Consider the following 14,906-nt stretch of genomic DNA (forward strand, 5'->3'; position numbering starts at 1 on the left):
GAGCATGTCTTTTTTTTTTTTCCTTCTTTTTAAAATTTTGTATTTAAAAAATTTTTTTTGGAGTATATTTGATTTACAATGTTGTGTTAGTTTCAGGTGTACAGCAAAGTGAATCAGTTATACTTATACATATATCCTTGGTGAGCATATCTTTTATGGGGATGGCTTAAGGGACAATTTTCTTTCCACTAGAAGGTATGGAACAGATTGGGGCATGAAAGAGGACAGGAGAGACACCCTTTGGAAAACAATTGCACTTTGGGGCTCAAACTTTTCTTTAACAGCTTTGTTGAGATATAATTCACATATCATAACATTCACTCTTTTAAAGTATATGATTCAGAGATCTTTAGTATATTCACCAAGTTGTGAAACCATCACCACTGTCTAATTCCGAAACATTTTCATCACCCCCAAAAGAAGCTCCATACTCACTAGCAGTCACTGCCCATTCCTGCCTCCCACCAGCCCCTGGCAGTCACTACTCTACTTTCTGTCTCTGTAGATTGGCTTATTCTGGACATTTCATGTAAGCAGAGTCATACAAATGTGGTCTTTTGTGACTGGCTCCATTCACTCAGCATGTTTTTAAAGTTCCCCGTGTTGCAGCATAGATCAGCACTTCATTTCTTTTGAATGCAGAATAATATTCCATTGTATGGATATACCACATTTTGTTTATCCATTCATCAGTTGATGGACATTCTGGTTCTTTCTACTTCCTGGCTATTATGAATAGTGCTGCTATGAGCACTTATTTACACGTTTTTGTGTGGACATGCGTTTTCATTTTTCTTGGGTCTATACCTAGAGAGGGAACTGCTGGATCATGTGGTAATGCTCCATTTAGGAGCTCAAACAATTAAGCTTTCCTGTTCCTTTTTGTTCCCAGGCAGAGATGGTGCATAGTGCTTTCCAGGCCCAGCGAGCTTTCCTTCTGATGGCCTCTCAGTACCAGCAACCCCACGAGGTAAGAGTGTATCCTGAGAGCCAGGGCTGCCTGGGGAATGGGCAGTGTAAGGTAGAAAACAGGGAAGCAACGGAACCAGTTACTGTGAGAGACATCCCGAAAATGAGATGTATAGCACTGCAAGTTCTGTCCCTAATCCAGATCGTAGTATGAAACATTTCTAATGTCTTTATAACCTTATTATGGCCAAATTCATACTGCAACAATCAACATCACCAGTTTAAAAGGTCAATTTATTTATGTCATCTGTATCCTATTCTTTTTACTAGTCTCACAGCCATTTTATAATCAAGGAAGTATTTGCTACTAATTTTTAGTTCATACTTTGCGCTGCTTTGTTTTCAAAAACTGTTCACATCTATCCTCACCTGTAAATTCTATGTATGAATTTGATTAGTTCCTATTTAACAAATAGCATTGTTAGGCTCAGTGTGTAATGAATGAAATTATTCATTAAACAATAGATCTACTACCAGCATACCTTGTTAAATAAGAAAAAATAAGAATTGTTGTTTTGACTAAATATTCTGCATCTGAAGTTTGGTAACAACCATATAAATATAAAAGATAATTGAAATATAACACAATAGCTTAAATTTAATAGCTCACTTTAAATTCTAAAACAAACTCCTAAAGTTGAAAAAGTTGGGCTGAGAATCCTAGGAAGCTAGGATTTGACTTTCAGAGGGTGAAGCTCTGCTTCATAAAGAACCAAGACCTGGGACCTTACCCTCCCTGGAGCAGTAGGTCCCAGGCCCTCCTGTGGAATGCAGTCACCTGGAAAAGTTTTTCTAAATACCAGTGCCTAGATCTCGCTCCAAGAGGTTCTGGTTTAATTGGTCTGAGGAGTGGTCTTGGCCTTAAGAGGTTTATGGATTCCACAGGTGGTTCTAACTTGCAGCCAGGGACTTCCCTGGCGGTCCAATGGCTAAGACTCCGTACTTCCATTGCAGGGGGCACGGGTTCCATCCCTGGTTAGGGAACTAAGATCCCACATGCCGTGCAGTGCGGCCAAAAAAACAAAAACCAGGTAACTTGCAGCCAGAGCTGCCAACCCCCACCCTGGATGGATGTACCTTGTCCCTCGCGGGAAATGAGGAGTTAGCACACAGTCCAGGCAGGCAGCTTTGTAGGGATGGAGATACTCTGTGTTCCGTCGTGGATGCAGTCTCCTCCTTGGCTTTCTCAATCCCTGACTTTTTTCTCTTTGCAAAAGAGAACAGTGAAACTAGGAAATCACAGTGTGATACAGCCTTAGCCTACCTTTTCTGTGATTGAAGTGAGAGGAGAGGTGGCTTCATTGCATCATTGAGTCTCAGTTGGAGGAAGGAACCATTACTTTCCTGGCCGGTGCTCCACTCAATCCCTTTTCTAAGCACAGAACAAGAGGCCTCTCCATTGGCCGTGCACATAAAAGTCACTCATTAAATATTGGATGATAAATTGAGTGACTGAACAAATGAATGAATATGCTGGGACTGTGGCATCCCCAAATAAGCCATAGTCAGGGATACTGTGTGACTTAGCATGTGGCTATGCAGATTCTTGGGTGTAATATCTGGAGTTGCCCCTTCTTACTCTACTGCATTCTTGATGAAAGGGAGAGGAATGGATGTTTCAGGGGACTCATATCCAGGAAAGGCATTCGTTGGAAATGTTCCCTATAGCACTTACCACAGTACTGCAAGAGTAATAAGCCCCAGAAGATCAGTAGGCAAAAAAGAAGGCAGTTTTTTGATGCCCACCTCCCTTTCTGTGCCCTCCCTCTTAACCCAGAGCACTGTCCTAGTTGCTTCCACTCAATGGAAAAGCAGTCCACCAGGCCTAGACATTCCCAGTGTGCATTCTAGAAGATACATCAGAAAGATTATCATAAAATAGATTGTATCTTCTCATAGGAACAATGTTATAATTGTCCATGCCTTCCCCTCTTCTTTCAGGAGAATACTAACTCCTGTAATTTTAACTCTCATTGATATATGATAGTGGTCCCCAAACTTTAGCGTGTATGAGAATCGCCTGCAGGGTTGTTAAGACACAGATTGCTGGGCCCCACGTACAGAGTCTCTGATTCAGTAGGTCCTGGGTGAGGCCCAAGAATCTACATTTCTGAAAAGTTCCCATGTGATGGTGATGCTGCTAGGCCAGGGACTACACCCTAAGAGCCTCTGGTGTGTGGATGGCTCTCAAAGTTACGCCTCTAGCCGCCTCTAGATGACTACTTCTCAAACTCTGATCTTCATCTGAATCACCTGGAGATCTTGTTAAAGTGCAGCGTCTGGGTCAGTACATCTAGGATGGGGCCCAAGAGTCTACAGTTTTAACAAGCTCTGGGTGATGCTAATGCTACTGGTCTGTTGCTACATTTTGAGCAGCGAGACAGGCGTCCCCACCTGAAATCCCCACCAGCACAAAATCCCTTCATAGTCAAATAGCAAACTCATGTTCTTTTCTCCTAGCATGTCTATATCAAAGCGGACTGTGTTACGCTACGTTAACAAACATTTCCAAAATTTCAGTGACTTATAAGAGCAGAGGTTTATCTCTTGCTCACCCTACATTCCTATGTATGAAAGTAAGGTGACTTACTTTCTAGAGGATGTTAGTAAACAATTACTCATACAGTTATTTACTTAGAGTTATAATAGGACTCTGAGAGAAAATGGTAGAAAATGAATCTTTAAAAGGAATATCAGGCATTGGGAAGGGAAGATATTTTAAAGTAAGAGGACTTCCCGGGCCTCCCTGGTGGCGCAAGTGGTTGAGAGTCCGCCTGCCGATGCAGGGGATACGGGTTCGTGCCCCGGTCTGGGAGGATCCCATATGCCGCGGAGCGGCTGGGCCCGTGAGCCATGGCCGCTGAGCCTGCGCGTCCGGAGCCTGCGCGTCCGGAGCCTGTGCTCCGCAACGGGGGAGGCCACAACAGTGAGAGGCCCGCATACCGCAAAAAAAAAAAAAAAAAAAGAGGACTTCCCAAGGGGTACCTCCCATCATGCTAATGAAGGTGACCACTTATGCTGCGGAAGCATAAGGCAAGGCCAAACCAACATTAGTCACCTGTGGTCTGAGGGTTGTGTGTGTTAGATGCCCAGACTGGGGCTGAGCACCTGTCCAGCTGGAAGCTAACAACCTCCTAGAACATCTTGGAATCCACAGTGATGCAAGCATGCAATTAATCAGTCAACAAATATTTATCAAGTGCGTATTATGGGCCAGGCCCTCTAGGAGATGGGGCAGGGCTTGGGAAAACACATAGAGAGTATCAGATGGGAAGAGACCTTAGAAGGCATCTCTTGCAGCAATCTCAATTTGAAGATGAATCAGAAGAGGTTCAGAGAGAGGGTAACTGGTTTGCTCACTAGTCCCAAAGCTGGTGAATTGCCCCCCAGAACTCTCAGCCAGCATGCTTCACCACTACACAGCTGTCTCCAGTGCTCTTCACTGTTGCTTTAAGCCAGAGTGTCAGCCTTCAAAGAGATTAAATTTTGTAGAGGGTCACCATCAAAATGTAAAAGTATTTTATATTTACCAATTATGAGCAAACAGCCAATCAAGCAAGGTAAACCATTAGTACTACCGAAATTCGGGGAAGTAGGGATCTTGCAGACAAGGGTGATCAGGAAAGGCATCATGGAGGAGATAAAATGATAGTCCAAGAGCAGTAATGCAAGTGCTTCTGATGTAATTACACTAATATTAATAGTGTGGTGAATTTACTTAGCACAAACTCAAAAAAATAGTTTCCTGGATTAAATGTGTTTGGGAAAATCCCATACTCTGTTCACTGAAGAAGCATGTAAAATATTATTTAAACCTACATTTTCCCAGACTTATTTGACCATGGAGGCTTTTTGTAGAGGGATATCTGTTCGTGTCCTGTGGGAGGCTGGTGTACATTTCTTTTAAGTTGTTCTAAATGCTTGCTGGTCGTTGCTTTTGGTAGATTCTAACTATGAGCAGGGATTCTAAGACCACCTCCAAGAGCCCCACAGCCTAACGTACATACACGCCAAGTATAATCCTCTCCCCTTGAGTGTAGAGAATGAGCTGTGAATTTATGGGATATCGATCCTTTGATTAGGTTTATGATCAAGGATAGTCACTCCAGTGATTATGGAATGTCACGTAAGACTGTCATGGTGGCTCTAGAGAGATTCTCCTGCTGGCCTTGAACACATGAGCTACCACATTGTAAGAGGGCAGCCTCTAGAAGCTGAGAGGGACCCTCTGCTGACAGCCAGCAGTAAAACAGAGACTTCAGTCCCACAAGTGTACGAAATCAGATTCTGCCAATGACAGGGTGCACTTTGAAGGGGACCCAAAGCTCCAGATAGAAATGTAGCCTTGCCGACACCTTGATTTCAGCCCTGTGAGACCCTGAGCAGAGAATATAGCTTCACCTTGCCCAGAAGCTGTGAGATGGTAAATGTATATTGTTTTAAGCCACTAAGTTTGTGGTAATTCATTTTGCACCAATAGAGAACTCATCCAGATTGCCTTGATTCCCTCCTCCTTGCCAGACTCTAAAACAGTTAATGGGTTTTTTAAATAAGGCCGTGAGCCACAGACCAAAATGTGAAGCCACCCTACCATTTGCTTCTCCTTCGCTGTCCCCCACCCCCATTCCCCCACCTTCGCTCCTCCATTTATCCTGGAAGAAGTAAGGTAAGAGATTCGCCTGCAGCCCTGGTTGACAATGATGACAATCCAATTTCAAATTTCCTTTCTCATTTTGGACTAAGAAGCACGTTTCTTACATTCTCTGTTATGAAGGGTTTCAAATGTTTCAACCTTGACCCGTAGGAAAAAATGTATTTTATTTCATCACCCAGTTTCTCAAAACAACAGTTATCCTTATCATGTACAGTTCATTATGATATATTTCATCTAGTCCGTTCTATTGCTGTTCTTTTCTTCTTTTTTTAAAGACGGTTCATGACCCGCTGAATTGACTTCATGATGTACTAATGGGTCATCACATCTTGCACTTTGAAAGCACCCCTCTCATATTACAGACATATTACAACGCTCATGATATAGATCAACTTATAAAACATGTGCAGAACATGCTTTTCTTCTCTCCCCTTGTTGTAATTTATAAAAATGATCTTTGGGCAAAAGATTGTTCTAGTCCTTACAGTATCGTTGTTAAGAATTTTAGCAACAATTTCAAAAGCCTGTCTTTTCACAGTTGATAGAAGGAGTCTCACATGGCAAATGGCCAAGAAATCCCTCTTGTATACGTGCAGAATTTTTCAAGGGACCCGGGCGCACTCAACTCTTCATTTACGTTTATACCAGTTGGATCTAGGGAAAATAGGATATTTCTAATTCACAAGCATGTAAAGTGAAGTTCAGTGACACATTAATGACCTGGCCATGGGATCTAGACCTGGACCCATTACTTTACTCACCATCCAAAGTTCTTTTCACACTACACATAAAAAGAACTGCACTGCACAGTCATTTATAGGAGTTACATGGCCAAATAAAACTGTAGAAAGTGTTTAGTTAATTGGGAGAGGGGAAATGACTTCTCTTGGCATTGAGACATCTCATATCACCAGGGAGGGATGTGAAAGATAATCTTTAATCATCTCTACCATGAGTGGCCCCCAAAGTTTAGCCTGAGCTGAAAATGTAACTTCTACTGGACCAGTGCTTCTGAAGCCCTGGATGGGCATCACCCCCAAGGAAGGCTATCGCCAGGGGTTTTGGGAGGTCTTCCACCTGGGCCCCACCACCTCTAGCCCTGGTTAATTTTGGACAGGTAGGAAGCACCGGCGTGGTGGAGAACCATGTCTGTTGTGCCGTAAGTCAGAAGGCATTGCGTTCCTTCCTACACACACTTTCCATATTTTCTCCAACATGCCTTACGCTGCTAAGACTGGACAATGAAATTGTGTGTGTGTATGTGTGTTTGCATGGAATTAATGTGTACCGGTTTCTGACTAAAGGGAAGTTTGGTTTCCGACTAAAGGGAAGATAATTTATGGTCATTGACTGGTCTGTAGATTTTATTCTATTAAAACAAACTGGAAGGGCCTCCCTGGTGGCGCAACTGGTTAAGAGTCCGCCTGCCGATGCAGGGGATACGGGTTCGTGCCCCGGTCTGGGAGGATCCCATATGCCGCGGAGCGGCTGGGCCCGTGAGCCATGGCCGCTGGGCCTGCGCATCCGGAGCCTGTGCTCCGCAACGGGAGAGGCCACAACAGTGAGAGGCCCACATACCGCAAAAAGAAAAAAAAAAAAAAAAAAAAACTGGAAGTCTGAGTTTTTTATTCCTCCAGAAGTGACAGAAAGAGTTTCTACTACCCCTCCCTCTCCTTTTCTGTCTTTATTTGGGCTTGCATTTTAAGAGGAAATAGTGCCTTCCTGTGCATGGAGCAAGAATCTAAAACATTTTTTGTCCTTTCATTGTCTAAACAGTCGGAGAAATTAGAAGGGAAAGGAAGATGAGAGGCCCCTTCCGTCCATTCCTCCATCTAGTGATACGCATGCCCCAACACGGTGCTCTGTTCAGAGCACTCAGTAAGGGTTTTCTAAGGCATGGGGCAGTCATCCAATTTGTCGATAATTTATTGATCTTAAACTAAGCAAGAAAGCCTAGTTAAAAAAAAAAAAAAAGCCTAGTACCGTTAACCTTAGGACTTGAGCTAATTACATCGGTACACTGGTAGATCCAGATTACTCACGGGTTTATGCCCATATGTTTGAGATTTTCATAAAACGTATTAATTTGTGGGGGTGGTTAAGAGGAGAGACTCTGGACTTGGGCCTACCTGGATCTGAGTCCCAGATCTTCTGCTCATTAGCTCTGCTAATCCAAATGCAAGAAAAACAAATTCATTGGTGTCTCCTACATTTGAGAATCTTTTCTCTTTTTCTGGGTGACCACTGACAAACTAATCTGGTAAAGTCCACAAGACATTCCCACTGAGCCACTCTAACCTAACCAGCTTGTCAAGTTACTCACTTAGGAGAAGGCAGTTGAACACTCTTTGCCCATGTTTCCTTCCTTCCTTCCTTCCTTCCTTCCTTCCTTCCTTCCTTCCTTCCTTCAGCATGCAGGATCTTAGTTCCCCAACCAGGGGTTGAACCCATGCCCCCTGCAGTGGAAGCACAGAGCCTTAACCATTGAACTGCCAGGGAAGTCCCTCCTTTTTTTTTTTTGCGGTACGAGGGCCTCTCACTGCGGTGGCCTCTCCCGTTGTGGAGCACAGGCTCCGGACGCGCAGACTCAGCGGCCATGGCTCACGGGCCCAGCTGCCCCTCGGCATGTGGGATCTTCCCGGACCGGGGCACGAACCCGTGTCCCCTGCATCGGCAGGAGGACTCTCACCCACTGCGCCACCAGGGAAGCCCCCTCCTTATTTTTAAATAGGGATAATAGTTCCTCTCTCACAGAGTTATTGTGAGGATTGAATGAGAAAAAGCATGCAAGGGTCAGGTGACTGAGTAGGAGAATTCAGTGTTAGTCAGGGCGGTCCAGCTGCTTTAGGAAAAAGTCCCTAATTCTTAATGACTGAACATCGTAGACATTTATCTTCTTGCTCACCTAAGGTCTTCTCTGGTGTTTTTGGTTGACAGTCTTCCATATGGTCATTCAGGGAACCAGGCTTCCTCTATCTTTCAGCCCCTACCTGGCTCTAAGTCCTCAGCTATTGAATTGGGAAAGAGAACACAGGATCATTCCTGGGAAGGTTTTATGGGTCAGACCTGGAAGTGGCATGTGTCACCTCTACTTTCATTCAGTCTCTTGGACATTCCTAGCTGCAAGGGAGGTGGCAAATTTAATCAACCTGTACGCTGGGAAGGAGGAATTCACAGATTTGTTGAGCATGTCACCAATCTGCCAGAGTGGGTAATTTGGCTTGACTAAAATGAAGTCTTTCTCAGTGGAAATACCTTTCTAAACACTCAAGTGGGTTTTCCAGGCTAATCCCCAAATTCCCATCCAGAGAAAGACAAGAAAACTTTCAAATCTAGCTGTTGAATTTATTTTTATTGTTTTGGGATATATATAGAGAGATAGAGATATAGATGCATGTATATAGGTATCTCAGAGTTTCTTTTAATTAGAATGAGTTCATCCTTTTTTGCCTCTGTAATGTTTTACCGTAAGGTGAAAAATTATTGTCCCATATTTTAAAATGCCAAGCAAAGTAGTCATGTGACTTTGATCTCAGAGCATGCCTTGAGTAAATTAGGTTGTGCTAGTGGCAGGTCTGGAAATTGTAAAGGAATAGCAAACGAATGAACAAAGCCAAACTCCTAAGTGTTCCTTAAGTCCGTGCCCAGAAAATGTCACAGCGTAGCTCAGTCAGGATTGCTGAATCTTCTTGAAAGATTTGGCCATGATTAGTGCTGCCAAGTTCTCTTGTTAGGGGACATATGACAGGTAACATAATGCAATAAAATAACTCTGGCCCTAATGTAAAATGAAACACCTACTTTAAAAGATTGCCTTAAAGCTTTTTGTCTTCATACGCTATCAAGAAAATATTCTTTTGAGTAACTGCTATTAATTATATGTGCTGAGCGAGTATTTTTAATGGATTTTTAAATATGTAATTCTACATTTATCTGGAAAACAGGAAAATAAAACTGCAAGAAAAATAAAAATTAACAGGTTTTCATCTTTTGTGTCATGCTCAGTTATGTTTTCATTTAACAGTGGTATTTCCCAGTGGACAGAATTTCAAAAAGGAGTAGCACTTTACAATCTAACCAGTGACTCACTTTATGGCCTTTTCCAAATTAACTCTATATTTTCACTTCATAAATATGTATAAGTTTTGACTCATTAATATTGCTAAATGGGTGGTTCTCTTCATTACCAACCCAAAAGCACCCAAAGGCAATATACGCTTTTAATTTCTAGAGAAGAGATAGGCTTAAACCCAACTGAAACATCTGCTCAAATACAATCTATGAAGAGCAGGTAAAAGCTGGTTACATACAGATAACCTACAGGATTGAATTTTTTGTAACCAGCAGCTTCCTGAGTAGCATTTCATGTTATAGTTGGAGAAGTGAGGCAAAAAGAAGCCTTTGCTTTTCATATGAGCCTTTCCAGGGCCAGAACATTACCTTGGTAATTACACGCTGGCTCCTTATGAAGGCTGGTGTAGATGCTGGTTAATGAAGAATAAAGCACCCAGGAAGGAAGGAGAGGAAGAGGTTTGTATGATATCATCAGGGTCTGCTTGAGTTGACAGCCTGAAGCTACCCAGTCAGGGTAGCTGAATCCCAACAGGAAAGCTAATCATTAGTTTATCAGAATGCAGAGAGGAGGATAATCAGAAAAGAGGGTAATTCTGTCATTCTTCTGCCAGACTGTTTGCTTTAGCAACATAAAGCTGTGAATGAGCCCGTGAGCTGTGACCATGGGTTAGTAGCTTTGTAGGTATTTAGAAACCCAGGACTGTGGAGGCAGAATGGATTTGCTAAGACCCTGTCCTGTTGGACATCACTCATGGTGACTTTTTTTTTAATCTGATAAGGCACATTAGCTCATTTCTCTTTGTGTAAGACATGAATTAGATAATGAATGGCTTCCCAAAGGAAGTGAGGTGGTTATCACACACAGGGGATTTGGGGGATTATCTGAGGGGGTAAAGGTTAATAAAGAAGGATAATATCCATTGTTTTATCAACTATTTCATACTGAGTTTGTTATAATTCCAGACTGCCTTGATGGCAAATTCTACATAAAGGTTAGAACTACCTATATGTCTAGGGAATTTTTCATACTCCATTTAGTCAAGTGTTGGGATCACTTTGTATTTTTAATAAAATGACTTTCAACTCTTTCTCATTCTCCACTGTGAAGCTTCATATTTGCTTGCTAGACACTATAAATCTGATATTTCAAAATTGGTAGGGTGACATGTTTTTCTCTTGCGGCCTGATTCAAAAATTAATTTTAATAGTGGTCATTGACGTCGTTCAACAAATCTTTTTAAAAACCATACATATTTTGGCCTTTGGATTTGGTACTTGTTCATCATTTCAGTAGCCTTAATCTGAGTCCTCTTTGCAAGACATAGCTTCTATCATCTGTACAAAGCTGTATATGTGAAAATAGCAGACAGGGAGAAGGTAATTCCAGCTGACATTCCAGTCTGGATCCGTTGTCATAAATTACTTAGCAGAGGGCATGGTCCGTTACTTTTTATGGTCATGTTCTATATTTGTATGTGCTGTGGGTTGGATCACATGACAGAAGCATCATTTGATATTAGTGTTTATGTGCACCAACTAGTGAGGGCTGGATTTAAGCTTCACTGTGCAGCACTTTTAATTTGTATACTTAGCTCTTAATTGAAAATGCAGACACTCCCCTAAGTACTAAAATTACAAATAATCCAGAATAAATTTTACATAACTGTTTTTAGGAGAAGACAAACTACTGCATATCCTAACTAATTGAAATGCACTATGCCTTCCAGAGATTTTAAAACGTAAATTTTGAACATGAACAAGTCAACATCGCCAGAATAATAAAGACCCATACTCACCACTTTACATCATCCAGCCCCTCCTCTAAGTTGAACAAGAGAGTGTCTTACTACTGATGGCAGTTTCTTTTAATGAAGATACATTTCCCAAACTAATTGAGAGAAGAAAACACATGCGTGCCTTTTCCCCCGCTCTGCCTTCCACATTGCTTTTCCCACTGCAGCTGAAAATTTAGGTTTCTAGCAGCAAACACCTAGAGAATGGACGATTACATCTTTTCATAAACTAAACAGGAAAAAAGAATGTCAGGTTTTGGTGGATTAACTGCTGTGAGCATTAGTGTTTCTATATCTGGAATCACTTATTAGATAAATTTCCCTGTTGAGTAGTGACTTCAGATCTTTGTTAAACCCTGTTCACCTTACATACTCCAGCCTTCTTTAATTTCCTCAACTCTATTAATTTATTTCTCGGGGCTTTTTTTTTTTTTTTAACCAAACATTTATTGGATCCCTCCTGTATAGCAGTCACAGCATTTGGCATTTCTACATCTATCATTACCTCATTTGTATGAGAACATACTTTGGAAAAATAGGGTCTGGGTGATGTTACTTGTCATGATTCATATATTCCTGCACTTATCTTCGTTGTTACTGCCCTCACGCTACTACCACGACCACCATTTGAACTTTCCCACCCACTCTCCTCTCTTAAGGAACATATGCAGTATGCCTTCTGACGGTCTCTTTATAGCTTTGAACGTCCTCAGCACCTTTATGGTAGTTTCTGTCAAAACAAAAGTAACTTGTTTATGTGTTATTTTAGAAACATTCCACTGTTATTTTTTGTGCATGTTTTCCATCCCCTCAACAAGACTCTAAGAGCTTCCAGGAGCTTTATAGTTGATGTGTCTTTGCTTTTCACTGTGGTCTTAACTATATTTTATTTGATGTCAAGTTTGATAAAAAGACAAGCTCTGGCTCCTGACACTTTTGGTTGGTTTGAGGGATAAAAGCTGGGTTAATAGATTCCAGTGGCACAGGAAGGGAACAGAGGAACAGAGTGAAATGACATTTTTATTTAGTGATACTGTTATCTTTTACAAAAAAAAAAAAAAAGGAACTTGATATTTGGAGGTATGTTTGATACAGATTGAGATATCAATTGAGGTTATAACTGCTAAAATGTAAGTCACGGATCAGCCACATAGAATTAGTCTTGAGAGTGTATTCCTTATGGGGAAATTTGGAAAAGGGAAGGTCAGAGGAAGAACAAGTGGTGTGGGGTTAGTAAGGCATTTCATTTCAAGGATGCCGTTTCTCTTATGCACACTTTCACAAAACGAGTGCCTCTGAGGCTACCACAGAATGTTTCATTTTTGAATGTGTGGAGCGAATGACAAGAAATGATCACAGCCAGATTTGGGTGACAGATGTAGCTCAAGCATTCAATGATGTTAGAATATAGGTTCTGGGAAGAGTGTGCTGACTAAATTCACATGGGCTGTGGAGATCCAGCTGGCCTGATATTTAAATGCTGTTGAAAAATGTTCCAATTAGATGGTTTCTTCCCTATATGGAGTTTTCATGTAAATTGTGAAGAATGGTACTTTCTTGGGGTGGTGAAATTGTCGTGAGTGTCCAACACCAGCCCTCTGAAGCTGGTAATTTCACAGTTAGAGCCACAGCGACTGCGGTGCAGAAGAACTTCAGGCTTTCTTCCGCCTTTGTCCACTTGGGTTCTCTATACAGGATAATGGGCAGCACATCACCCAAATCAGATTTCAGTGATTCAAACAACAGGAGTACCATCATTTTCTTTGGCTGGATATCCTGTGGTTGAATGTGTTCAGGATTCCTCCTGGAAAGTCATAAATTGGATTCTGTTTTCCCACAGGAATAGGGATATAATTTGAAACTTCATGTTTTACCAACCCGACAGCAAATGAAGCACAGACAGGGCAAACTACACATCATAAAAACCAAGATACAACTAAAACATTATAATTATTTAAAACGGGGAAATGTGGCTCCACGTCCTGTAAAGTGGTTATAAATATGCTCTTCACTTTAATCATGAGTCGCTAATGAATTTTAACTGCATATGCCACACATAAAAAATCTATATTATAACTGACCAATCTGAAACTGACGATGGCTCTAGTAAATATTCATCGATAGTAATTTTACTTGACTTTTTTAGAATTTGAAGGATCTTTTTGCAGAGATGTACTGGATGATCCATTATCTTTGAAATATTTTTTGTGGGAAAATGAGAACACTTGCCTCTTTTCCTCTTTTGACAGGATTTCTCTGGTCTAGACAGAGACATTCAGAATCATTCTGTAATTCTCTAATACTGTACCTGAGATTGAATCATCCTTTTCAAAAATAGCAACCAAAGAATCACAGCATTCAGAGATCTTATCAAGGAGTGTGTTTGGGATGGGACTTTTTGTTCTGATCGTCCCAGTCAACTTTTCTTTGTTGATATTTGAAGATATATTTGGTACAGATTGAGGTATCCCCCTTTGCTGAGTCAGAGAGGAGCAATGGGAGGAAGGAGGGCGAAGAAGGATAACCATATCCCCTTTTTTATCAGTTAGAAGGGAGGGAGGAGGTTTTAAGCCAGGCATGTGGCTGTGCACCTGGGAGCTTTCTAGCACATGACCTCTCAAATCCACTCTGCTCTTGTTTTCTTCTTCGAGTCTTTGTCCATCATTTGCAGCCCCCAAGGCCCGGAAAGCGTTAGAAAGTAGGTGTTAATTCGTAAGAAGGCAGCAATAAAGGAGTGAAGCTGTGAAATACAGGGCTGCCCGTGCTGTTACAACACGTCATCAAACCACTTTCATTTCCTTTGACTTGTTATTAATATCTTTATTTCGAGTCAGGTTACCCTAAACTTCGTTGTTTTCCCTGGATCGATGGACTCCTTAAGCTCTTCAGTTGTCCCTGGCACTGCATTAATTTGCTTGTTGACTTAGGTTGTGAGTAATCCCTTCAATTACTGCCAGTCAGTACCAGGGAGGGATTAATATAATAGAATGTGATTATTCAGTACTTCTGAGCGATGAACACCCAGCCCTGTGTCCAGTGCCCATTGTAGGTGCTCAATAAGAGACGGAGTGAATTAACCATCTAAAACCGACAGAACCCCAGACATGCAGGATGGTTAAGCCCTTCTCCCCAGATCACTTATTAAATGAAGATCTGGGAACCTTCTCTTGCCTTTGTGTTTGTGGAAACAGACAGTACATGGAAAGTCAACCCCAATCACTTTTTGCAGTGAGAGAATCTCAGGGAGTCTGGAAGAGCAGAGTCTTCTCTCCGTACTTATGGGATAAATGTTCTCTGGCAGAAAGGAGATTCATACTCAACAAGACCATAGGAAGACCTTAGCATAACTACCTCCTGGCCTATGGGTTGGTTATAAAAACATATATTATTATTCCCACATAGATAAGGAATAAAGC

The 14,906-nt window shown here is 41.6% G+C and overlaps 1 protein-coding gene across 2 annotated transcripts in view; it reads left to right on the top strand.

Annotated features, from left to right (window-relative positions):
* Positions 1-14,906, top strand: part of CAP2 (cyclase associated actin cytoskeleton regulatory protein 2) — a 137,383-nt gene that overhangs the window by 54,843 nt on the left and 67,634 nt on the right. For both annotated transcript variants that reach the window (XM_060110385.1, XM_060110384.1), the window contains one exon: positions 893-970. In XM_060110385.1, the coding sequence (XP_059966368.1) occupies positions 893-970 (78 nt within the window). The remainder of the gene's footprint in view (positions 1-892; positions 971-14,906) is intronic.

This window comes from Mesoplodon densirostris, chromosome 10 (assembly GCF_025265405.1).
Source record: "Mesoplodon densirostris isolate mMesDen1 chromosome 10, mMesDen1 primary haplotype, whole genome shotgun sequence".
NCBI classification, from domain to species: Eukaryota; Metazoa; Chordata; class Mammalia; order Artiodactyla; family Ziphiidae; genus Mesoplodon; species Mesoplodon densirostris.